This window comes from Nomascus leucogenys, chromosome 17 (genome assembly GCF_006542625.1).
Source record: "Nomascus leucogenys isolate Asia chromosome 17, Asia_NLE_v1, whole genome shotgun sequence".
NCBI lineage: Eukaryota > Metazoa > Chordata > Mammalia > Primates > Hylobatidae > Nomascus > Nomascus leucogenys.
The window spans coordinates 88,329,020-88,354,583 of NC_044397.1; the positions used below are offsets into that span (position 1 = coordinate 88,329,020).

At 53.4% G+C, this 25,564-nt stretch overlaps 1 protein-coding gene across 3 annotated transcripts in view; it reads left to right on the forward strand.

Annotated features, from left to right (window-relative positions):
- Positions 1 to 524: 524 nt before the first annotated feature.
- Positions 525 to 25,564, forward strand: part of MARK4 (microtubule affinity regulating kinase 4) — a 53,685-nt gene continuing 28,645 nt past the window's right edge. For 2 of the 3 annotated variants that reach the window (XM_030795813.1, XM_030795812.1), the window contains exons 1-8: positions 525 to 905; positions 8,294 to 8,494; positions 12,416 to 12,469; positions 12,622 to 12,670; positions 13,996 to 14,061; positions 14,152 to 14,222; positions 15,336 to 15,392; positions 20,929 to 21,165. In XM_030795813.1, coding sequence (XP_030651673.1) covers positions 855 to 905; positions 8,294 to 8,494; positions 12,416 to 12,469; positions 12,622 to 12,670; positions 13,996 to 14,061; positions 14,152 to 14,222; positions 15,336 to 15,392; positions 20,929 to 21,165 — 786 coding nt within the window. In that variant the 5' untranslated portion in view covers positions 525 to 854. Of the gene's footprint in view, positions 906 to 6,051; positions 6,163 to 8,293; positions 8,495 to 12,415; positions 12,470 to 12,621; positions 12,671 to 13,995; positions 14,062 to 14,151; positions 14,223 to 15,335; positions 15,393 to 20,928; positions 21,166 to 25,564 lie in introns of those variants that run through there. The other variant, XM_030795814.1, reaches the window with a different exon arrangement.

Genomic DNA, 25,564 nt, shown 5'->3' on the forward strand with positions numbered 1-25,564 from the left:
CGGGGAGAGAATGGTCCGGGGGGAGGGACAATGTGGGCAGCGCCGCTGGGGGCTTCTCTGGCTCAGTCCCTTTATCTCCATCTCTTCACAGATCTCTGCGTCTCTGTATCTCTTTGTCTCTCCCTGTGTGTGGGGGGGTCTCTCTCAGTCTTTGCCCCTCTGCGTCTCTGGGTCTCTCTGTCTCTGTCTCCCTGCGTCTCTCCCTCTCTGTCCTCTGGCTCTCCGTTCATCTCCTTGCGCCTCTCTCTCCACCCTTTTGTAACTCGTCTCTCTTTGTGTCTCTCTATCTCTACGTCTCTCGATCTCTCTCTCTGCGTCTCTGGCGGTCTGCCTCGGCCTCTCTCTCCCCTTCTCTCCTCTCCAGTGCGCCTCTCCTCTCGGGCGAGAACACGCTCCCCGCCGGCGCGCCCAAACCCGCCTCCGCCCCTAGAGCCCCCGGCGCCCCGAACCAGCCCGGGCCTGCGCCTTTAAGGGCCGGCGGCGGGGGGCGGGGTCCCGGCGCCCCGCCCTGCCCGCCCCTCCCCCTGACGTCCCTTCCTCCCTCCCCAGCCCCTCCACCGCCTCCCTCCGCCGCCGCCTGGGCCGGCTCCGCGCCCCCTCCGCGGCCCCCGCCCGCCCGCCTGCCCGCCGCCCTCATGGCGCCCGGGGTCCCCGCTGCACGGGGCCACTAGGACCCTCGGCGTCCCCTCCCCTCCCCCGCCCTGCCCCCTCTTCCGCGGCGCGGACCCGGGCGTTCTCGGCGCCCAGCTTTTAAGCTCGCGTCCCCAGGCCGGCGGGGGGGGAGGGGAAGAGAGGGGACCCTGGGACCCCCGCCCCCCCCACCCGGCCGCCCCTGCCCCCGGGACCCGGAGAAGATGTCTTCGCGGACGGTGCTGGCCCCGGGCAACGATCGGAACTCGGACACGGTGAGTGGGGCCCGGCCCCTTGGGGAGCCCTGGCTGGGTCCAGCCGCCAAACCCTTCGCCCCGTTGTGCCCCTCGCCCCGCGAGCCCCTACCCTCGTTTCCTGGGCCCGACCCGGCTCGTCACCTCTCGACCCCTCCCGGACTTCCAGGCCTCTCCGCCCTCCCCACCTTTTCCAGCCCAGCCCGACCCCTGGGGGCGCCCCTCTCTCGGGACCCCTCTCTTGTCCCCGTGCAGACCGCTTCCGCTCGGGTCTGTTCCCTCCAGGAAGCCCCCTCCCCTGCTTCCAGGAGCCCCTCCCTTCTCTCGCGTGTGCTAAGCCCTCTCCCCTCCAGGCCGTCCGCGTCCGACACCTCGCCCCCTCCCGGATTTGCAGGGCCCGTGACCCCCCAAGGCCCGGCCCTGGCACTCTCAGCAGGGCCTGGCCCAGTCCTGCCTCTGGCTCCGGCCTTGCCTGCCTGGGGCTGGGTGCCGGCTCCCCAGGAGCCCCCTTCCTCTCATTCCCAGCTCTCTGCCCCTCCAGGACGCACCCGGGGCGCCTGTGGGCAGCCCCTGGCAGGAAGCTGGTTTCCACCTCTCCTGGGCCCCGGCCCTTTTCTGGCTTCTTCAAGGTCTCTCCCGTCCCAGGCCTGGTCCCCATCTTCCAAGCAGCCCTGTCCCTAGATCCCAGCACCCCGGGGCCCCCAGATGCCACCTGGACCCTTTCTGGTCTCTTCCTCTCCCAGGAAACCTTGGCCTCCAACTTCCAGGCCCCCACCTCACCCAGGCTGGTATTTCTAGGCCCTGGACCAGTCTGACTCCAGGCCTCATCCGCCCTCTATCAACTTCTCAGCTTCAGGCAAGCCCCTTCCTCAACCCCCAAACTCTGGACCCCCTGCTAGGCCAAACTCAGGCCCCTTCCCCACAAACAACCGTCCTTTCTCCTGCCCCAGGGCCTCCCCCTTCCTTGCGGGGGGTCTGGCCTTCCAAGGAAGCCCCCTCCTCAGCTTCAGAGGCCTTCCTCAGCTACAGGGCCTGGCCCCAGATCCTTCTTCCAGAAAACTCCTGGACCTGAAGCCTCTCATCTTGCCCTGGCTTCAAGCTCTTTTCCCTTGGGTCAATCTGCTGGAAGCCTTCTCCCCAAATTTCTAGACCCCTTGACCTTCCCCAGGGCCCAGCCTTTATTCATCTGGGCTGCTCCTTGCCCAAGAAGTCCCTACCCCATACTTCCAGGCCCCCCAGACCCTCCTCTAGTTTCAAGGAGTGCTCCTAGAAACCCTTCTCTGATTCCTAGGAGCTTCCCCAAGACCCAGGGATTCCTGGCCTCTGACTTCCACTGCCCCCCTGGCTTTGTCACTTTCCACCATTCCTAGGCGCCCCCTGCCCCTACACTGCTTCCCAGAGAGTCCCAGAGAGGCCCCTTCCCCATCTCCTGTGTCTGATCACTGATCACTTCCAAAGACCTGCGGACCACCCAATCCTAGACTTCTCCCCAGCTGGGATCTTTGTGCCTTTCTCCAAACCCTTCTGCCAGGTCCCTGTTCCCCTTCCCCCTGTTTCCCTCACCTCCGACAGACCCCCCCGCCCCACACACACACTCACCATCAGAGAGATTTATATCTGTCCCTTCCTCATCTTGCAGATCCCTCCCTCACAGAGACCACCCCACATCACCACTATGGGCCAGAACTCCAATTTGGAGTCTAATGAAATGCCCACCACCTCTGTTCCTTGGTCACTACAATCTACAGTGAGGTGCCAGGGACTCCACAGTCCTGGGTTCCAATGCTGGCATGGCCAGCTGGTTTGCCTTGTGTCCTCAGACAACCAGTTCTCCCTTTCTGAGCCTCAGTTTCCTGCCCTGGAAAATAGGGGTGACTGCTTGAGTGCCTCCAAGGCTTACTCGATTCAGGCGAAGCCTGGCACCTAGGAAGCACTCCACAAATGCCAGCTGCTATTGTGGCTGTGGGTATGAGTCAGACAGCCCGTGGATTCTCAGCTCAGGGCTGTTATTAGTTGTTGAGTGAGCCTGCAGATTCACTCCCAGCTTGCAGCCTCAGTTTCCTTATCTCTAAATCGGATTGATGATGGCCCCCCACTGTTAGGAATGTTTGCAGGAGCCAGTGACGTGATGTGACTAAGGTGCACAGGGCCTGGCATGTATCGTGGCTGTTGTGGTTATTAGTACTACTTTAATTGTTCAGATAAACTTGGGTTCACATCCTGTTTCTCTCCCTCCCTAGCTGTGTGACCTCGGGCAAGTAACCTCACCTCTCTGAGCCTTGGTTTCCTTGTCTGTTAAGTGGAACACCTAATGACGACTTGCTGTTCCCTGGGTTGTTAAGATGCGTGCATGGTGCGGATTTGAGGATGGCTAATCCCCTTTTCTCTCCTCCAACTCTTGTCACTAAGACCTGCTTGTCAGTCCTGGTGGGGAGTCACCTGCCTGCCTCTGGAATGGGAGGTTGCAGCCCCCTCTCCTGTTACCTGGTTACCATGGCTATAGCCACGTAGGGTCATGCTCCCCCACCCCAAGTTCCAGGGCCCCCCACCAGGGGGCCAGCCTCCCCAGGTTCCCTAGCAACAGGCCCGGGTGTTGGGGCGCCAGCCGGGCGGGAGGGAGCCAGGCCAGCTGGTGGTGCAGGCCAATTTTAGCTCCCACCCCCGGCCCCCAGGGGCTTTGTCACCCACTGCCCCAGCTGCCCCCCGCAGGGGTCCCTCAGCCATGCTGCCCTCAGCGTGGTGCCATCCCACCTCCAGCTGGCTTGCCCTGGCGCCACCTGACAGGGGTTCTTCTCCAGGTCCTTATCTCGGTGGGGATCGGAGGCCTTATCTCCAGGATCTCCACCTGCCTCCCTGGTCTCTCCTGGGAAGAAGCCTGGGGCAGTGGGGAAGCCTGGCTCAGCACTCAGGAGGAATCAGCAGGCCGGGGGTTCGCATCCCAGCACTCTGCTCCATCTGCCCTGTGACCTTGGGGGAGGGACTCCCCCTGCCTGAGCCTGGGGGTCCCCGTCTGGAGACTGCAGATCATAATTGGACCCACATTGGAGGCCAGGGTGAGGGCATGGCAGGCAGTGGCGGACGCATGGTTAAAGCCCTGGCCGTGGTGGTTGGAACTGCCCAGCCGTGGGGAGGTTGTCTTTCTGCCCCTGTGAATGGACTGTGTGACCTTCACATGGCGCCTTCCCTCTCCAAGGCTCAGTTTCTCTGCTGGAACATGGAGTCGCTCCCTGGGCTACTGCAGGAATTAAGTGTAGGCGAGTTACCTGTTTACACAAGACTTGGTCCATAGCATGAGCTGCTTTGTAGAAAAGGTTCATGACCCAGCATGGTAGCTCACACCTATAATCCCAGAACTTTGGGAGACCCAGGCAGGAGGATGGCTTGAGCCTGGGAGCTGAAGACTAGCCTGGACAACATAGCAAGACTCCATCTCTACAAAAAAACTTAAAAATTAGCTGTGTGTGGTGGTGCGCTCCTGTGGTCCCAGCTACTCGGGAGCCTGAGGTGGGAGGATTTGCTTGAACCCAGGCAGCTGAGGCTCCAGTGAGCCTTGACTACACCACTGCACTTCAGCCTGGGCAACAGAGCAACACCCTGTCTCAAAAAAAAAAAAAAAAAAAAGTTCAGGTGTGAGAGACAGTGTGGTATTGTGACAGAGAAGAGCATCAAGACTGGTGGAAACTATCGGGCATGGTGGCTCATGCCTGTAATCCCAGCACTTTGGGAGGCCGAAGTGGGCGGATCAACTGAGGTCAGGAGTTCAAGACCAGCCTGGCCAACATAGTGAAACCCTATCTTTACTAAAAATAAAAAAATTAGCCGGTCATGGTGGCGGGTGTCTGTAGTCCCAGCCACTCGGGAGGCTGAGGCAGGAGAATTGCTTGAACCCGGGAGGTGGAGGTTGCAGTGAGTTGAGATCGTGCCATTGCACTCCAGCCTGGGCAACAAGAGTGAAACTGCCAAAACAAAAAAACAACAAAAAAAATACTGGTGGAAACTGGGTTCAGATCGTGGATCCGGGCCTCAGTTTCCCCACCTGTAAAATGGAGATGATAGTGTGGTAATGGCCTCATATTGCATCAATGACCAGCATTAATTAAATGTTAGTTGTTGCTATCAAGTGGCCTGGCAGTGCCTTTCTCAGAGACTTGGGCCCCCAGCCCATCAGCCTCCTGGCCTTTCTTCCTCCCCTCCCGTTGTCCTCCTGCTTCCCACTCCCAGCCAGAAGGGCACAGGCAGAACTGCCTTGGCGGGGGGGGCCTCAGGCACCCTGAGCCCCAGCCCTGAAAGGGAGACACAGTCCCTGGGGCTTGCAATCAGGCCAGGGCAGCTCGGAGCAGGCAGGTGACCTGCGGGGGAGAGAGGCCAGGGAGGGACAGGACAGTAGGAACAGAACATCAGGAGAAGAGAAGCCATGGTGTGGGAGACTTGAGAAGTCAGGGAGCTTCTCAAGCCCTGGGTGTTTCGGGGATGGCAGAAGCAACAATGTTTCCCATGAAAGGAGGATAACAGAGATTCAACCAGGTCTCAGGGCCAGTGAAAGACTTGGTTGCACTGCAGTGGGTGGTAGCTCAGGCCTGTAATCCCAGCACTTTGGGAGGCCGAGGTTGGTGGATCACCTGAGGTCAGGAGTTCAAGACCAACCTGGCCAACATGATGAAACCTCGTCTCTACTAAAAATACAAAATTAGCCAGGAGTGGTGGCGCATGCCTGTAATCCCAGCCACTCCGGAAGGCTGAGGCAGGAGAATCGCTTGAATCCAGGAGGTAGAGGTTGCAGTGAGTCAGATCGGGCCACTGCACTCCAGCCTGGGCAACAAGAGTGAAACTCTGTCTCAGAAAGAAAAAAAATAAGACTTGGTTACAATGTTTGGAGTCCAATCTGGGGCAACAGTGATTGGAATCAAATGTTAGGGGCATTCCACTGGGAATCAAATGTTGACATTTGGGTTTGAAGTAGAATTTGGGGGCTGGAGAGGGGACAGTTGATGGGTAAAATAGCATGTCAGGACCAGTGGTGGTGGAGGAGGAGCCTTGAGTCCAGATTGAGGTCAGCGTTGATTGGGGTTGAGGGCAGCCTCATTTAGGGCAAAATATCGTAGAGTTGATCCAGGCTCCAGGACAGGCGTATCCTGCTTTTTTGCACTTTGCCTTATTGAACTTCACAGATACTGTGTTTTCTACAAATTGAAGGTTTCTGACGACCCTGTGTTGACCAAGCCTGTAGGCTCCATTTTTCCAGCAGCCTGTGCATAATTTGTGTCTCTGTCACATTTCGGTAATTCACACAATATTTCAAACTTTTTCATCATTATTATAATAGCTGTTACGGTGATCTGTGATCACTGATGTTTTTCCTTTTTTTTTTTTAGAGACAGGGTCTTGCTCTGTTGCCCAGGCTGGAGTGCAGTGGCATGATCATAGCTCACTGCACCCTCAACCTCCTGGGGCCCAAAGGATCTTCCCATCTCAGCCCCCTGAGTAGCTGGGACTATAGGCATGTGCCACCATGCCTAGCTAATTTTTTTTTTTTTTTTAAGTTTTTCTAGAGACGGGTGTCTCATTTCATTGCCCAGGCTGGTCTCAAACTCCCTGGCTTCAAGCGATCCTCCCGCCTCGTCAATGTTTTTGTTTTATTGTGATTCACTGAAGGTTCAGATGATTGTTAGCATCTTTTAATAGGAAAGTTTTATAAAATTAAAGTATGTACGTTGTTTTTATAGCTGTAATGCTATTATTGCACACTCAGTAGACTACAGTATGGTGTAAACACAGTTTTTCTTTCTCTTTTTTTTTTTTTTTTTTTTTTTTTTTTTGAGATGGAGTCCCACTCTGTCACCCAGACTGGAGTGCAGTGGGGCGATCTCAGCTCACTGCAACCTCTGCCTCCTTGGTTCAAGCGATTCTCCTGCCTCAGCCTCCTGAGTAGCTGGGATTACAGGTGTGCGTCACCACGTCTGGCTAATTTTTGTACTTTTAGTAGAGACGGGGTTTCCCCATGTTGGCCAGGCAAGTTTCACACTACTGACCTCAGGTGATCCACCTGCCTTGGCCTCCCAAAGTGCTGGGATTACAGGCGTGAGCCACCTCGCCTGGCCCATAATATTTTTTTTCTTTTTTTTTTTTTTGAGATGGAGTCTCGCTCTGTCACCCAGGCTGGAGTGCAGTGGCGCCATCTAGGCTCACTGCAAGCTCCGCCTCCCGGGTTCACGCCATTCTCCTGCCTCAGCCTCCCAAGTAGCTGGGACTACAGGCACATACTGCCATGCCCGGCTAATTTTTTGTATTTTTAGTAGAGACGGAGTTTTACCGTGTTAGCCAGGATGGTCTCAATCTCCTGACCTCATGATCTGCCGCCTCAGCCTCCCAAAGTACTGGAATTACAGGCGTGAGCCACCATGCCCGGCCTTTTTTTTTTTTTTTTTTAGACCAAGTCTCACTCTGTCATCCAGGCTGGAGTGCAGTAGAGCGATCTCGGTTCACTACAACCTTTGCCTCCCAGGTTCAAGCTATTCTCCTGCCTCAGCCTCCTGAGTAGCTGGGATTACAGGCGTGTGCCAATGCCTGGCTAATTTTTGTATTTTTTTAGTAGAGATGGGGTTTCACCATATTGGCCAGGCTGGTATCGAACTCCTGACCTCGTGATCCACCCATCTCGGCCTCCCAAAGTGCTGGGATTACAGGCCTGAGCCACCGCATCCGGCCACCTGGCCCATAATTTTTATATGCACTGGGAATCCAAAAGATTCATGTGCATTGCTTTTTTGCAGTATTTGCTTTATTCTGGTGGTCTGGAACCAAACTTGTGATATCTCTGAGGTATGTGTGTAATTAGAAAAGGAGGTTGGGGCTGGATGCGGTGGCTCACATCTGTAATCCATATGGCCGAGGCAGGTGGGTCACCTGAGTCAGGAGTTTGAGACCAGCTTAGTCAACATGGTGAAACCCTGTCTCTACTAAAGATACAGAAATTAGCCAGGCATGATGGTGCACGCCTGTAATCCCAGCTACTCGGGAGGCTGAGGCAGGAAAATGGCTTGAACCCGGGAGGCAGAGGTTGCAGTGAGCTGAGATCGTGCCACTGCACTCCAGCCTGGGTGACAGAGCAAGACTCCATCCCAAGGAAAAAAAAAAAGACAAGGAGGTTGGCGGTAGTCAGACTGCAATGAGGGTTGAAGAAGGGGTCTGATGCCTGGGGCCCTGGATGTTGCGGATTTGGGGGACATGGGGGATTTTGTTCCTGGAGGCATCTTTTTGTAGAGAAAGATGAAGGATGCTTGGCTCTCTGTGGCCTGAGTTTGAAAAGGGCCACAAAGGGGCCGGTAGCCAGGCCTCAAGTTAACTGCACTAGCCCACGGGTGCCACAGAAGGTGGGATTGGATAGCTCATGCTCCATCTCCCCCGCCCAGCATGGCACCTTGGGCAGTGGCCGCTCCTCGGACAAAGGCCCATCCTGGTCCAGCCGCTCACTGGGTGCCCGTTGCCGGAACTCCATCGCCTCTTGTCCTGAGGAGCAGCCCCACGTGGGCAACTACCGCCTGCTGAGGACCATTGGGAAGGGCAACTTTGCCAAAGTCAAGCTGGCTCGGCACATCCTCACTGGTCGGGAGGTGAGTATGGGCACAGGGTGGGGCTCGGGGCAGGTCCTTGTGGGACCGGGTCTGCAGTGTATGTCGATAGAGGTTGGGATCAGCCCTGGGCTTGCTTTACGGCCTCAGGTAAGTTCCCGACTCTCTATGGGACAGGTCACAAAATCTCCAGTGTTCCCAGAACCACCTCCGTGGGAAAAGAGAACTAATTTCAGGTATCCCTGAGATTGCCAGGAAATCTCAGATCACAGGCAGTCCAATGTGTGCATTGCTAAGGATGCATGCGGCTTTTGTAGATAAACCTGAGCTGTGGCCGGATGCATTGGCTCACACGTGTAATCCCAGCACTTTGAGAGGCCAAGGTGGGAGGATTGCTTGAGCTCAGGAGTTTGAGACCAGCCTGGGCGACATAGCAAGACTTTGTCTCTGCTAAAAAATAAATAAAAGTTTTAAAAAATTAGCTGGGTGCGGTGGTGTGTGCATGTGGTCCCAGCTACTTGGGAGGCTGAGGCGGGAGAATCACTTGAGCTCAGGAGTTTGAGGCTGCGGTGAGGTGTGACCTCACCACTGCACTCCAGCCTGGGTAACAAGAGTGAGACCCTATCTCAAAAAATAAAAATAAAATAAAAGAGGGCTGGGCACGGTGGCTCACGCCTGTAATCCCAGTACTTTGGAAAGCTGAGGCAGGTGGATTGCTTGAGGTCAGGAGTTCGAGACCAGCTGGACCAACATGATGAAACCCTGTCTCTACTAAAAATACAAAAATTAGCTGGGCGTGGTGGCGCATGCCTGTAATCCCAGAGGCAGGAGAATCGCTTGAACCCAGGAGGTGGAGGTTTCAGTGAGCCAAGATGATGCCACTGCACTCCTGCCTGGGTGACAGAGCAAGACTCTGTCTCAAAAAAAAAATAAAAAGGCCAGGCGTGGTGGCTCACTCCTACAGTCCCAGCAGTTTGGGAGGCCAAGGCAAGTGGATCACCTGAGGTCAGGAGTTCAAGACCAGCCTGGCCAACGTGGTAAAACCCCGTCTCTACTAAAAATATAAAGATTATCTTGGTGTGATAGCAGCACCTGTAATCTCAGCTACTTGGGAGGCTGAGGCAGGAGAATTGCTTGAGCCCAGGAGGCGGAGGTTGCAATGAGCCAAGATCGCGCCACTGTACTCCACCTGGGCAACAAGAGCGAGACTTTGTCTCCAAAAAAAAAAAACAAAAACAAAAATTGGCCGGGTGCAGTGGCTCATGCCTACAAACCCAGCACTTTGGGAGGCCGAGGCAGGTGGATCACCTGGGCTCAGGAGTTCAAGACCAACCTGGCCAATATGGCAAAACCCCATCTTTACTAAAAAAAAAAAAAAAAAGTACAAAAATTAGCCAGGCGTGGTGGTGCATGCCTGTAATCCCAGCTACCTGGGAGGCTGAGGCAGGAGAATCACTGGAACTCAGGAGGCAGAGGCTGCAGTGAGCCGAGATTGTACCACTGCACTCCAGCCTGGGTGACAGGGCAAGACCATCTCAATAAATAAATAAATAAATAAATAGTAAATAAATTAAAAATAAAAAATAAAGTTAAATAAACCTGAGCTGCCTCTCTGTTTTAAGGGTGAACCAAAGTTCCTTGAAATCTTCCTGTGATCTGGAGAACACAGCAGGTTTATTTATGTTGTATTCTCAGTTACACACAGCCTCACTCTCCCCACCTCCTCTTCTAGGGCAGGCATCTATGCTGAGTATGGCGACATTATTGCAAAAAGGGCCCACACAGGCTTTGCAGCCTAGATATGAGGTCTCTAACTCACTTAGAGGAAAAGGAATGGTGGGTGATTTCATGATTTCCCCACCCCTCCTTCAACTTTAGAGAAATGATTGGAATGAATTATCCTGCCTTGGATGGACTCTCCCCTGCCCTTACACTGTCTACACCATACACACAAAAGACACCAGGCCCCAATGGTCTTATAGGCAAATTCTACCAGATGTTCACATTTTCTGCCAGTTCTTCCAGAGACTAAAGAAAGAACTGCCACTGCCTGACTGGTTTTTATGTGCTAGTTTGTCCTTAAGAGCAAAACCAGACAAGAAACAAAATTACAGGCCAATCTGGTGAACATAGGTACAAAAATCTTATACAAAATATTAACAAACAGAACCTGGCAAATCAATTAAAGAAAGCTGTGTGATGACGAAACTGGCTTTATCTCGGGAATGCAAAGTTCTTTTCCCTTTGACAATTTATTCATGTACTTCACCACATTCTCAGTTTAAAGAAGAGAAACCATATGATCGTCTCAATACTGGCATAAAAAGTGTTGGATAAAATTTTTAAAAACCCATTCGTGAGAATATGAGGAAAGCTAAGGGGCTCTCTCTTCCATGAAGAACACATGGTTCCCTATATGTGGATCTGGTTCCAGGGGTTTCTGAGAGGGACCTGGCCCCATCTCTGTTTTAAAAATAAAATAAAAGTTTCACCGCAGACTGGGTGCGGTGGCCCACGCCTGTAATCCCAGCACCTTGGGAGGCTCAGGCGGGCGGATCACCTGAGGTTGGGAGTTCAAGACCAGCTTAGCCAACATGGAGAAACCCCGTCTCTACTAAAAATACAAAATTAGCCAGGCGTGGTGACGCATGCCTGTAATCCCAGATACTCGGGAGGCTGAGGCAGGAGAATCCCTTGAACCTGAGAGGTGGAGGTTGCGGTGAGCCAAGATCGCGCCATTGCACTCCAGCCTGAGCAACAAGAGGGAAACTCTGTCTCAAAAAAAAAAAAAAAGGTTCACTGCAAAAGAAGTATGGAGAGTTCAGTGACATTCTGATTTCCTCCCCATGATGTATCTCAAAGCTGTTTTAAAAGTTGTGTTTAAGAGGTAGATTCCATCAGGCTGTGTAAGTTGAAATCTGGCCCACAACTTACTACAATTTACTAGCCATGTAACGTTGGCCAAGTGACTAAACAGCTCTGTGCCTCAGTTTCCCTGTTGGTAAAATGATGATAATCCTGTTAGCCAAGTGTTGGTGGTGTGTGCCTGTGGTCCCAGCTACTTGGGAGGCTGAGGTGGGAGGATCGCTTGAGCCCAGGAGGTCAAGGTTGCAGTGAGCTATGATCACACCACTGTAACACCACTGTACTCCAGCCTGGGTGACAGAGCGAGACTCTGCGTCCAAAAAAAAAAAAAAAAAAAAGCGAGGGGGGGTGGGGGGGGTGCGGAGAATGGGAGGGATAATGCTAGCACTTACCTCACAGGTTGTTGTACAGATTAAGAATTCTCATTTGTAAAGCACATAGGCCTGGTAGTGAGGGCTTCGTGCATGTTAGCCAGTTGTTATTTATTCCACAGTTCATTTGTTCAAAACAAAGATGTGATGGGCGAGTGATCTGCGGTGCCCTCACAAAGGGATCCCCTCAAGGTCTCGGCCATGCCCACATCCACTCAGGCAGCTCTGGAGCAGTGTCAGCCAGGCCCTGCTGTGGAATAAGGGTATTTCTCTGCAGAAGTGACGGTGGCAGTGGAGACAGTGAGGACAGTTTGTGCGGAGGCCCTGAAGCCCCGAGTTCTCCATCCACTGGGTATGGCCCAGAGTGAGGGCTCTTCTGGGAGAGGGGGCAAAGGAAGGATATCCCGGGGTGATCTGAGCTGGGCCAGCTGGAGTGCGGTGGCGCCATCTTGGCTCACTGCAACCTCTGCCTCCCAGGCTCAAGCGATTCTCCCACCTCAGCCTCCTGAGTACCGGGGATTACAGGTGCCCGCTACCACACCCGGATAATTTTTGGATGTTTAGTATAGACAGGGTTTCGTGTTGACCAGGCTGGTCTCGAACTCCTGGCCTCAAGTGATCCTCCCGCCTTGGTCCTCCCAAAATGCTGGGATTACAGGCCTGAGCCACCATGCCCAGTGGGGCTTGTGGCACCTTGACCATCCCTCCTCCTTTCCCCCCCTTCTAGGTTGCCATCAAGATCATCGACAAAACCCAGCTGAATCCCAGCAGCCTGCAGAAGGTGAGGCTGGGGAGATGGGGGAGAGCAGGAGCCAGGCTTCCGGGACAGCCGGGTGACCCACCTGACCCCTCCTGTGGGGGACCGGCTGGGGAAAGGATCCCCCAAGCCACCCACCCTCACTCTCCTCTGTCTTCCTTTCTGGCCACGCCCAGCTGTTCCGAGAAGTCCGCATCATGAAGGGCCTAAACCACCCCAACATCGGTGAGGAGGGAACGGGAGCAGGGGTAGGCCACCAACTGGAACACTTGCAAAGGAGTTGGGGGTGGTGGCAGTGGTTAGAATAGTTGGAGACCCGCCAGGTGCAGTGGCTCACTCCTGTAATCCCAGCACTTTGGGAGGCTGAGGCGGGTGGATCCCTTGAGGTCAGGAGTTCGACACCAGTCTGACCAACATGGTGAAACCCTGTCTCTACTGAAAATACAAAAATTAGCAGGGCATGGTGGTGGGCGCCTGTAATCCCAGCTACTCCGGAGGCTGAGGCAGGAGAATTGCTTGAGCCTGGGAGCCAGAGGTTGCAGTGAGCCGAGATCGCACCACTGCACCCCAGCCTGGGCAATAAAGCGAGACTTCGTCTCAAAAAAAAAAAAAAAAGAGTTAGAGTTAGAGACCTGGTTTCTCATAGTTGCATCACTGCTGCGTGACCTTGGGCAAGTCACTTAACCTCTTTGAGCCTCTATTTTCTCTTCTGGAGTAGGGGTGATAAGAGGGCCTATTACCAGGTCATTGTGAGGGCTGACAAAGATCATGCATCCAAAATGCTTAGTTTGGGCTGAGCTATGGGACTTGGTCCAATTATTTCCACCAGCGTCAGCATCCTTACTGTCATTATCATTGGGCAGAGGCGGGAGAGAGAGGTCTTTAGTGAAATTTAGCTCTGCCTGGATGTGGCTGCAGCATTTGTTCATTCATTCATTCATTTACTCAGTAACTATTGATTGAGTGGCCGCTCTGTGCCAGACCCTGGGGACACAACAGGGAACAAAACAAGACACAAATCTCTGGCCTCCTGGAGCTGACATTCTTGTGAGAGAGAAAGTGGAAAGGGTGGCTGGGCATGGTGGCTCATGTCTGTAATCCCAGCACTTTGGGAGGCCGAGGCGAGTGGATCACCTGTGGTTGGGAGTTCACGACCAGCCTGACCAACATGGAGAAACCCCGTGTCTACTAAAAATACACAGTTAGCCAGGTGTGGTGGTGGCATGCCTGTAATCCCAGCTCCTCAGGAGGCTGAGGCGGGAGAATCGCTTGAACCTGGGAGGCAGAGGTTGTGGTGAGCAGAGATCGTGACATTGCACTCCAGCCTGGGCAACAAAAGCAAAACTCCGTCTCCAAAAAAAAAAACCAGAAAGTGGAAAGGGTGGTAGAGCAAGGCTGAGGAGTTTGGAAAATCTTGCTGTCAGTAGGGAGCCATTGAGTGTTCTTGAGTTGGGGGGGGTGTTATGGTTGGCACATTTGCGTAGTTACTGAGTACAGGTTAGGAGGGGCCCTTTCTCCCTAACGCCCTACGCTGTTCCCCACCATTGTAGTGAAGCTCTTTGAGGTGATTGAGACTGAGAAGACGCTGTACCTGGTGATGGAGTATGCAAGTGCTGGTGAGCCACCCACCCTCTCCGCCCTGCCCCTGTGCCACCTCCCCCTGCCCCTGCACCTGACCCTGACCCCGCTCGGCCTCTGTCCTGCAGGAGAAGTGTTTGACTACCTCGTGTCGCATGGCCGCATGAAGGAGAAGGAAGCTCGAGCCAAGTTCCGACAGGTTGGGGCAGGGCTGAGGGTGGGGCTGACGGGGTGCCTGGGTCCCTGGGAGGGCGTCTGAGAGCTGGGCATGGTCTGGGCTGTCCAGCGACCTGGGGGCGGGGCTTAAGTCTGGGCAGGGGTGAAGGTGTAGAGCTGGGTGTGCTGGGCATATGGTTGCCCAGATGTGAGGGCATCCAGATGTAGGTTTGCAGGTGCCCCGTTGGGTGGGTGAGAGGATGTCTGGGCATGAAGCCACCCCGGTGCGCAGGTGTTGCATGTGTAGGGCACGTGGGTGTGCCCAGCACGTAGGTGTGTGGGTGATGGGGGCACGAAGGTGCCAGGGTGCCAGGCGTGAGTGTGCTGGAGTGTGATTCAAAAGATGTGTTGGCAGTAGCTATGTGGGTGCCCAGGTATGTAGGTATGTAGGCGTGTGGGGAGGAGGGTGTAGGGCACCCCAGGTAGATGGGCAAGAGAGGGCTGGGGGTGGTTGTGTAAGCTTGTAGGTACTAGGGCATGCCGGTATGTGGGTGCCTGGGTGTGCGAGTGCCCAGATGTGTGGGTTTCCAGGTGTGTGGTAGTGAGGACACCCAGGTGTTTAAGAGTGTGGGAGGGGGCCAGGTGTGGAGTAAGAGGATGTGCAGGTGTGAGGGTGCCCAGCCGTGGGGTAAGAGGAGATGCAGGTATGAAGGTGCCCAGGTGTGGGGTAAGAGGAGATGCGGGTGTGAGGGTGCCGGGGCGTGTGGGCTAAGCAGATGTGCAGGTGTGAGGGTGTCTCTGCCTTGATGCAGCTGTCCTGAACTCAAGGGCCATAAGCCCTGGTGAGTTGGGGCAGCCTGTCTATCTACAGGTATGGGATATCGTCATGGGAGTTTCCAGATGTTAAGGTCAAGAGAGGCTGGTCCCCATGCCTTGGTTCCGACATCCCTGGGCATGGGGGTGTTCTGGGGGAGGCGTGTGTCTGCCCAGGTTCCACGGGTACCTCTTGCTGTGACTGAATCAGGGCGTGAGGCCCCAGGTCTCGGGCTGTGCCTTGGGGAGACCTGGGGCCCAGTCGTGAGTGATTTCATAGTCTATTGAAGGGGGCTGAGGGTTTCAGGAGCCACAAATAACCAACCTTCCCCCTCCCTCCCAGATTGTTTCGGCTGTGCACTATTGTCACCAGAAAAATATTGTACACAGGGACCTGAAGGTAAGCCCCTGACCTGCTGTGATCTCGGGGACCCCAGCTCAGCCCATAGACTTCTCCCTGCCCCCACCCCCCATGGTTCCCGTGGCCTCCAGCAAATTCCTCCAGCCCTTTTCTCCTCCTGCTCCTCCCTCCGCACCCAGCACCCCCTTGACCCTTTCCCAAGCTTTTGTGGCAGAAACAAGGCCAGCAGATGGGGGAGCGGATAGGGAGGAGGGGACAGGAGGAGTGAACAAAGCAGGGAGAAACAAAGTGTCCCAGAACGGCCCTGGATGCTACAGGGCTGTTGGATAAGGACGCTGGGACATGATAAGGGGTTTGTCGCTCTCAGAGCCTTTGGGACCTTGGCATTCTCTGACCTTAGGACATTCGGGACTCCTTGAGGATTTAGGTTGCAGAGCCCCAGAGTCACTCTCCCCGCAGGGTCCCAGAGTCACAGGAATCTGAGAACTTTTTTTTTTTTTGAGACGGAATCTCGCTCCGTCACCTGGGCTGGAGTGCAGTGGCGCGATCTCTGCTCACTGCAAGCTCTGCCTGCCGGGTGCACGCCATTCTCCTGCCTCAGCCTCCCAAGTAGCTGGGACTACAGGCGCCCACCACCACACCCGGCTAATTTTTTTTTTTTTTTTTTTTTTTTTTTTTTTGAGGCAGAGTCTCGCTCTGTCGCCCAGGCTGGAGTGCAGTGGCGCGATCTCGGCTCACTGCAAGCTCCGCCTCCCGGGTTCACGCCATTCTCCTGCCTCAGCCTCTCCGAGTAGCTGGGACTACAGGCGCCCGCCACCACGCCCGGCTAATTTTTTGTATTTTTTAGTAGAGACGGGGTTTCACCGTGGTCTCGATCTCCTGACCTCGTGATCCGCCCGCCTCGGCCTCCCAAAGTGCTGGGATTACAAGCGTGAGCCACCGCGCCCGGCAATTTTTTATGTTTTCAGTAGAGACAGGGTTTCACAGTGTTAGCCAGGATGGTCTCAATCTCCTGACCTTGTGATCTGCCCGCCTCGGCTTCCCAAAGTGCTGGGATTACAGGTGTGAGCCACCGCGCCAGGCCGGGAATCTGAGAACTTGAGAAGGGACTTCATTTTTACTTTTATTTTTGACACGGAGTCTCACACTGTTGCCCAGGCTGGAGTGTAGTGGCCCCATCTCGGCTTGCTGCAACCTCCGCCTCCCGGGTTCAGGCGATTCTCCTGCCTCAGCCTCCCAAGTAGCTGGGATCACAGGCACCTGTCACCACACCCGGCTAATTTTTGTATTTTTAGTAGCGACGGGGTTTCACCATGTTGGCCAGGCTTGGTCTTGAACTCCTGACCTCAGGTGATCCACCTGCCTCGGCCTCCCAGAGTGCTGGGATTACAGATGTGAGCCACTGTGTCCAGTCTGAGAAGGGGCTTTGAGAGAAAAGCCACCTTGGCCAGTACCAGGCAGGAAGGGACTCAACGGGGCTCCAGCCCGGCTACCTGTAGGAGCTGAGCCAGGCAGCCTCCTCGAGTACCTGTGGCCCCAGGGTCTGCATTCCACACCTTCCACTGCATGTCTCAGGCCTCGCGTTCCAAGACCAGGTGGCTGAACGTTTGGTTGGCTCAAATCTGGTTGTCTTGACTGTCGTTTTGTGAGCACCTGTGTGCTAGGCGGCATCCTAAGTGCTTTAAGGAAGTGCTTCTGGAACTATCTATGAGGAAGGACTGGGTTGGTCTTGTTGTTTTGTTTTGTTTTGTTTTGCCCATGCTGAAGCGTGATGGTTCCATCACAGCTCACTGTAGCCTTGATCTCTTGGGCTCAAGCAGTCCTCCCACCGAAGCCTCCTGAGTAGCTGGAACCACAGGTGTGAGCCACCACACCTGGCTAATTTTTAATTTTTTTTGTAGACAAGGGGTCTCACTGTTGTCCAGGCTGGTCTCGAACTCCTGGGCTCAAGTGATCCTCCTGCCTCAGCCTTCTAAGTTGCTGGGATTACAGGTGGGCACCACCACGCCCGGCTAATTTTTGTATTTTTAGTAGAGACAGGGTTTTGCTACTTTGGCCAGGCTGGTCTCAAACTCCTGAGCTCAGGTGATCCGCCCGCCTTGGCCTCCCAAAGTGCTGGGATTACAGGTGTGAGCCACTGTGCCCAGCCACAAACCCCATTTTAAAAGCTATTATTAGATTCTAAAGAAATTCCACAGTCAAATTCCTATGGAGGACCAGGCGCAGTCTCGCACCTGTAATCCTAGCACTTTGGGAGGCTGAGGTGGGAGGATTGCTTGAGCCCAGAAGTTCAAGAACAGCCTGGGCAACACAGCAAGACCCCATCTCTACAAAAAATAATTGTAAAAAATTAGCTTGGCTGGGCGTGGTGGCTCTCACCTGTCCCAGCACTTTGGGAGGCCTAGGCGGGCAGATCACTTAAGGCCAGGAGTTCAAGACCAACCTGGGCAATGTGGTGAAACTACATCTCTGATAAAAATACAAAAATTAGTTGGGCATCGTGGCACGTGCCTGTAATTCCAGCTGCTTGAGAGGCTGAGGCATGAGAATTGCTTGAACCTGGGAGGTGGAGGTCACAGTGTGCCAAGATCGCACCAGTGTACTCCAGCCTGGACAACAGAGCAAGACTCCATCTCAAAAAAAAAAAAAGAGAAAAATTAGCTCATATGCCTGTGGTCACAGCTACTCAGGAGGCTGAGGCAGGAGGATCCCTTGAGCCCAGGAGGTTGAGGTTGCCGTGAGCCATGATCGCGCCACTGCATTCCAACTTGGGCGACAGAGCAAAAACCCTGTCTGTAAAAACAACAACAAAAAATACAAAAGCAGAAAGTGCATCTGAAAAAAAGAAAAATAATACAAAATGAAAACAAAAAACAAATTGCTGTAGAGGTTGAAATGCTAACCCTCTCTTCACTTCCTTCCACTGGGCTAGGGTGTCCCTCCACACAGCCCTGGAGGCAGCACTTTAGAGCCTTCGGTGATTAACCTGGAGGTCGTACGCCCCCTGGTGGAGGGCCCCCAAAGCAGCTAACACGAGTTTTGGGGTCCTATTAGTACACCAGGGGTACCAACCAAGGGGACCAACACAAATGTGACCTTGGGGCTGGATTGCGGAGCCTCAAATGGCAGGAAAAGAAATGTAATCCCTGGCCTGGTGTGGCGGCTCACACCTGTAATCTCAGCACTTTTTGGGAGGCCGAGGTGGGCGGATCACCTGAGGTCAGGAGTTTGAGACCAGCCTGGCCAACATGGCAAGACCGCGTCTCTACTAAAAATAAAAAAAAATAGCTGGGTGTGGTGGTGGGCGCTTGTAGTCCCAGCTACTCGGGAGGCTGAGGCCGGAGAATTGCTTGAACCCAGGAGGAAGAGGTTACAGTGAGCCGAGATTGTGCCACTGCACTCCAACCTGGGTGACAGAGTGAGACTCCGTCTCCAAAATTAAAAAATTAAAAAAAGTAAGCCCTGAGCAAGGCAAATGCTATTAGATTCAGGTTTAGGGAGGAGCTCTGTGGTGTGTCTTTGTAGGGTTTGGGCCCTTACTGGGGCAGGAGCTGGGGAAGAGTGATCCAGAAATAAACCAGGAGACATAGGGAGACCTGGGAGGAAGCCAGGGATGCTGGTGACCTGGGCGAGGGAAGGACCGCAGTTGGGAGGAAGCCAGGGATGCTGGTGACCTGGACGAGGGAAGGACCGCAGTTGGGATGGGCCAGACGCGGGTGACATTTTGAAAGGTGGAGCTGTGCATCTGTAGTGAGAAGGCTGGAGGCTTCTTCCTCCGTGCACTGTGGAAATGGGTGGCCTTGTTTAGATTCTAGTTCTGCTGCTTTCTTGCAATGGGCATGAGATGTGGCCTCCCGGAGCTTCTGTTTCCTCCCCTGTGAAATGGCAATTGCAAGACCGCATGCCGCAAAAAAATAGACAAAACTTTATAACAATACAAAATGTTTATTTATTTATTTATTCACTTACTTTTGAGATGGAGTCTCGCTGTGTTGCCCAGGCTGGAGTACAGTAATGCCATTGCAGCTCACGCGATTCTCCTGCCTCAGCCTCCCAAGTTGCTGGGATTAGAGGCGCCCGCCACCACGCCTGGCTAATTTTTGTATTTTTAGTAGAGATGGGGTTTCACCATATTGCCCAAGCTAGTGTCGAACTCCTGACCTCAGGAGATCTGCCTGCCTTGGCCTCCCAAAGTGCTGAGATTACAGGCGTGAGCTACCGCGCCCGGCCATGAAATGTTTACTGATCACTGACTGTGTTCTAGGGGCCGCTGTGAGCACTTTACGCTTAAACCCACAACTGCGCTTGAGGCAGGTGTCGGGATCACCCTCAGTTTACATACAAGGAAACTGAGGCACAGAGAGGTCTGGTAACCCACCTGAAGTTCACACAGCAAGTGAGTGGTGGAGCTGGGATTTGCAGCTGGAATTCTCCAAGAGTCTGTAGTTTCACCTTCACGTTATGCAGATGGACACTGTTATAATTGATAGTCCACAGAGCCTAGTGCATGGTAGATATGCATCCAGGATTAAATTATTGCTTTCATTTTCCTGGGTCTTAAGCAATCAGGCCTTATTTTGTTTCTGCTGGGTAACTTGAGGCTCTAAGAGGGGCAGGAGATTACCTGAAGACCCCTAGATCTGCAGACCACACGGGGTAATAGTGATATTACATAGTGTTCACTGGGTATGAAATACTGTTCTAGCTTTTCTGTTTTTTTTTTTTGAGACAAGTTCTCACTCTGTTGCCTAGGCTGGAGTGCAGTGGCACAGTCTCAGCTCAGTGCAACCTCTGCTTCCCAGGTTCAAGCAATTTTTGTGCCTCAGCCTCCTGAGTACCTGGGACTACTGGCACACACCACCATGCCCGGCTAATTTTTATCTTTATGTGTTTTTGAGACGGAGTTTCACTCTTGTTGCCCAGGCTGGAGCGCAATGGCGTGATCTCGGCTCACCGCAACCTCCACCTCCTGGGTTCAAGCAATTCTCCTGCCTCAGCCTCCCGAGTAGCTGGGATTATAGGCATGTGCCACCACGCCCGGCTAATTTTGTATTTTTAGTAGAGACAGGGTTTCTCCATGTTGGTCAGGCTGGTCTCGAACTCCCGACCTCAGGTGATCCGCCCACCTCGGCTTCCCAAAGTCCTGGGATTACAGGTGTGAGCCACCGTGCTCAGCCTAATTTTTGTATTTTTAGTAGAGACGGGGATTCACCGTGTTGGCAGGCTGATCTTGAACTCCTGACCTCAGGCGATCCACCTGCCTTGGCCTCCCAAAGTGCTAGAATTATAGGCGTGAGCCACCATGTCTGGCCTGTGCTAGGTTTTCTATGCGGATTAACTCATAATTCTCAAACTACTCTATTAAGTAGGGACTAAGATTATCCCCATTCTATGGATGAGGAAACTGAGGCTCAGCGAGGTAAAGTCACTACCTAAGGTCAGGCAGAGAGTAAAGGACAGGCCCAAGAGTTGATCCCTGTGGGCCAGCCCTAGAGCCTGTGCTCCTGTCTGCCTCCCACGTCCACGAAGGGCTTTAGTCTCAAGTCCCACTTTCCGCCCTCTCCTCTCCCCCTAGGCTGAGAACCTCTTGCTGGATGCCGAGGCCAACATCAAGATTGCTGACTTTGGCTTCAGCAACGAGTTCACGCTGGGCTCGAAGCTGGACACGTTCTGCGGGAGCCCCCCATACGCCGCCCCGGAGCTGTTTCAGGGCAAGAAGTACGACGGGCCGGAGGTGGACATCTGGAGCCTGGGAGTCATCCTGTACACCCTCGTCAGCGGCTCCCTGCCCTTCGACGGGCACAACCTCAAGGTACCGGGCGGGGCTGGGTGCGGGGGCATCAGCCCCTCCCCACAGTCAGGCCCCCATCCCCCCGACACCTCCCCTGCAGAGGGCCTCAGTGGTGGGACTGGCCTGAGTTCTTATGGGAAGACGGGGGATGGGCAGGATTCAAGTCCCCTCTGCAGTGAGGCCAGCCGGATGGACCATGCCATGCTGGGGTTAAGGGCATGATCTTTGCAGCCAACAGGCTTGAGTTCAAATCCTGACTCATCCGTTCACTGAGCTAATATGTATGGGCCACCTCTCTGTGTCAGGCTCTGTTTTGGGCTTTGCATGTAAGACGAGAACAAGAGAGGCAAAAACTCCTGCTTGGCCGGGTGCGGTGGCTCATGCCTATAATCCCAGCACTTTGGGAGGCAGAGGCGGGAGGATCACTTGAGCCTAGGAGTTCGAGACCAGCCTGGGCAACGTAGGGAGACGCTGTCTCTACAAAAAATACAAAAATTAACCAGGCATAATGGCGCACGCCTGTAGTCCCAGCTACTTGGGAGGCTGATGTGGGAGGATCACTTGAACCTGGGAGATCAAGACTGCAGTGAGCTGAGATCGTGCCACTGCACTCCAACCTGGGTGACAGAGGGAAACCCTGTCTCCAAAAAGAAATTAAAAAACAAACAAAGAAACCCTGCCCTCGTACATGCTACGCGTGGGTGAACCTTGAAAACATTGTGCTGAGTGACAGAAGCCAGTCACATAAGGCCACAGAGTGTATGATTCCATTAATGTGAAATGTCCAGAATAGGCAAATCCATAGAGACAGAAAGTGGATTACTGGTTGCCTGAGGCTCAGTGGGAGGAGCCAGTTGGAGGTTGATTGCTAAAGGGTACTGAGTTTCTTTTGAGGTGATGAAAAATGTTCTAAAATTGAATGTAGTGGCCGGTCTGATGGCTCACGCCTATATTCCCAGCACTTTGGGAGGCTGAGGCGGGCGGATCACCTGAGGTCAGGAGTTCAAGACCAGCATGGCCAACATGGTGAAACCCCGCCTCTACTAAAAATACAAAAATTAACCTGGTGTGGTGGCAGGCACCTGTAATCAATCCCAGCTACTGGAGAGGCTGAGGCAGGAGAATCGCTTGAACCTGGGAAGCAGAGGTTGCAGTGAGTCAAGATTGGGCCACTGCACTCCAGCCTGGGCGACATAGCGAGACTCTGTCTCAAAAAATAAATAAATAAATTGAATGTAGTAATGATTGTGCAACTCCATGCATATACTAAAAACCATTGAATTGTGCACTTCACTTCAAACAAAACAATTCCTGTCTTCCCAGACTAACATTCCTACTGGGGCCAGGCAGCTAACAAAACAAATATGCAAACTAGATATGATATCAGATGCTGGCCAGTGCTGTGCGGGGTGGGGGGAATAGTGTAAGGGGATGGGAGGTGTGGGCTGAGTTGTTGCTTGCTTTTTTTTTTTTTTTCCCTTTGAACTTTTTATTTTGAATGATTGCCAATCTACGGAAAAGTTGCAACAATAGAGCAAATAACACATGGTATGTTTCAGGAGCTTCACAGTCGCTGGCCTGTGTCCACATTTGCTGTATCTGTCTGTATTTGCACGTGATCTTTGCTGCCCTCATCGACATTGATGGGGCATTTGACAGTTAGTTGCAGACACTGTGTCCTTTTATCCCTGAAGGCGACAGCGGGTTATCTCTTGAGACCAGGGGCGTTTTCCTGTTGATGGTGACATACAGGAAATACAGCAGTGGTATAATCCTGGCCTCTACACCGTGGCCCATACTCAGATTTCATCCATCATCCCAGGAATATCTTTGGCAGCTATTTTTTTTTCCCAGTCAGGGATCCACTCGGATCCCTTCGTTGCATTTAGCTGCGCCATCTCTTGTGTCTCCTTTCATCCGGAACAGTTCTCAGCCTCTCTTCTGTCTTTCGTGACATTGACATTATCGATTAGTTCAGGCCAGTTAATTTTGCAGAACGTCCCTCAATTTGAGTTGCCTGGTGTTTCCTCTGTATTGGAATCGGGGGTGCATTGGGGCAGGAATTCTGCAGCTGGGACGCTCTGTCCTGCTCTGTGTGGCCCGTGAGGAGCACGTACTGTGATCTGAAATTGGAAAGTCAGGGAAATACTTGCAGAGGACAGACCATCAATGCAGAGCCCTGAGTGATGAAGAGGAGGGAGTCCCTTCTTCACAGTGGCCTTGGCCAAATAGCCAACCCTGCTAAGCCTCAGTCTCACCTGCTGTTCAATGAAGATCATAAAGATACCAACCCTGTGAGCCGGGCATGGTGGCTCACGCCTGTAATCCCAGCACTTTGCGAGGCCGAGGCGGGCGGATCACGAGGTCAGGAGATCGAGACCATCCTGGCTAACACGCTGAAACCCCATCTCTTCTAAAAATATAAAAAATTAGCCGGGTGTGGTGGCAGGCGCCTGTAGTCCCAGCCACTCGGGAGGCTAAGGCAGGAGAATGGCGTGAACCCAGGAGGTGGAGCTTGGAGTGAGCGGAGAGCTCGCCACTGTACTCCAGCCTGGGCCACAGAGCGAGACTCTGTCTCAAAAAAAAAAGATGATACCAACGTTGTGGCAGTGATTTTTAAGGACTGGCTGAGATCAGGGATGCAAAGTGCTCATTCAAGACAGCCTTCTGGCCGAGCACAGTGGCTCAGGCCTGTAATCTCAGCACTTTGAGAGGCTGAGGTGAGCAGTTCACCTGAGGTCAAGAGTTCAAGACCAGCCTGGCCAACATGGTAAAACGCCGTCTCTACTGAAAACACAAAAATTAGCTGTGCATGGTGGCGCGTGCATGTAATCCCAGTGCGTGTACTCGGGAGGCTGAGGCAGGAGAATCACTTGAACCAGGGAGGCAGAGGTTGTAGTGAGCCGAGATCACACCACAGCACTCTAGCCTGGATGACAGAGCAAGACTCTGTCTCAAAAAAACAAAACAAAGAAACAAACAAAACAGCCTCTGACACTCTGGCCATAGCTGAAGCCTAGGGCAGGGAGGTGCTGTCACAGAATAATTTTTCTGAGCCTCAAGCATGAAGCTAAGAGACCTTTTTGAAGGGCCAGGCCAGTGTCTTACCTGCCCCAGGCCCTTGTCACTTTCTGCCGTCCTGGTGTTCCCACCAGGTACCCCAGGCCTTGCTGGGCAAAGGAGGCACACAGCTGAGAAGAGGCAGGTTCTAGCTCTGTCATTTCCTTTCTGAGTGACCTTGGACATGTCCTTTTCTGAACCTCAGTTTCCCCACCTGTAAGATGAAGACATTAAGAGTATTCAGGACAGGTGTGGTGGCTCACGCCTGTAATCCCAGCACCTTGGGTGGTGGAGGTGGGCAGATCACTGGAGGTCAAGAGTTTGAGACCAGCCTGGCCAACATGGTGAAACCCCATCTCTACTAAAAATACAAAAAGTAGCCAGGCGTGGTGGCGCGTGCCTGTAGTCCCAGCTACTCGGGAGACTGATCCAGGAGAATCACTTGAACCTGGGAGGCAGAGGCTCCAGTGAGCCGAGATTCCACCCCTGCACTCTAGCCTGGACAACAGAGCAAGACTCCATCTCAAAAAAATAAAAAGAGTTTGACACCAGCCTGGGCAACATTTCAAGACCCCATCTCTACAAAAAATATTTTTTAAATTAGCCGGGCATTGTGGTGCATGCCTATAGTCCCAGCTACTTGGGACGCTGAGGTGGGAGAATTGCTTGAGCCCAGGAGTTCCAGGCTACAGCGAACTATGATCACACCACTGCACTCCAGCTTCGGTGACAGAACAAGAGCCTGTCTCTTTAAAAAAAAAAAAAAAAAAAAAAAAGCATCTGCTTGCAGCCCGTCTGCATATGTTAAGCCCTTCGCTGGAGCTTGGCATCTGGCCACAGCATCATGCTTGGGAGCTGTGCTGGAGGTGGCAGTGGTGGCCTGATGGCTTCTTCTCCCCCATCACGTGATAGGCAGTGTGGCATGGTGGTCACACAGCACAGGCTCCAGAGCCAAGGCCCTGCCACTTTCTGGCTGTGCAATCCTGGGGCAAGTGACCAAACCCCTCCAGGCCTCAACCTCCTCGTCTGGAAGGTGGGCGCTATAACCGGGCTTTATGGCATTGTGAAAATGGATGTAATATGTATGCATAAAGCACTTAGAACACTGCCTGCTAAGGGTAAGTGTCCTGAAAGTGATCCAAATTAAATATTAATAGCCCTTTATGATCTGCAGAGGCTCCTAGGCATGGGCATCTTTCAGCCCTTTTAGGAGAATGCCACAGCAGAGGACTCTGTCCCAAAGGAGTCCTGTTCACCCCCCACGCTCAATTCATTCCTACCTGTTTTCTGCCTCCCTTCGTTTTTTTCTGTTGTTTGTTTGTTTTTTGAGACAAGATCTCAGTCACCCAGGATGGAGTGC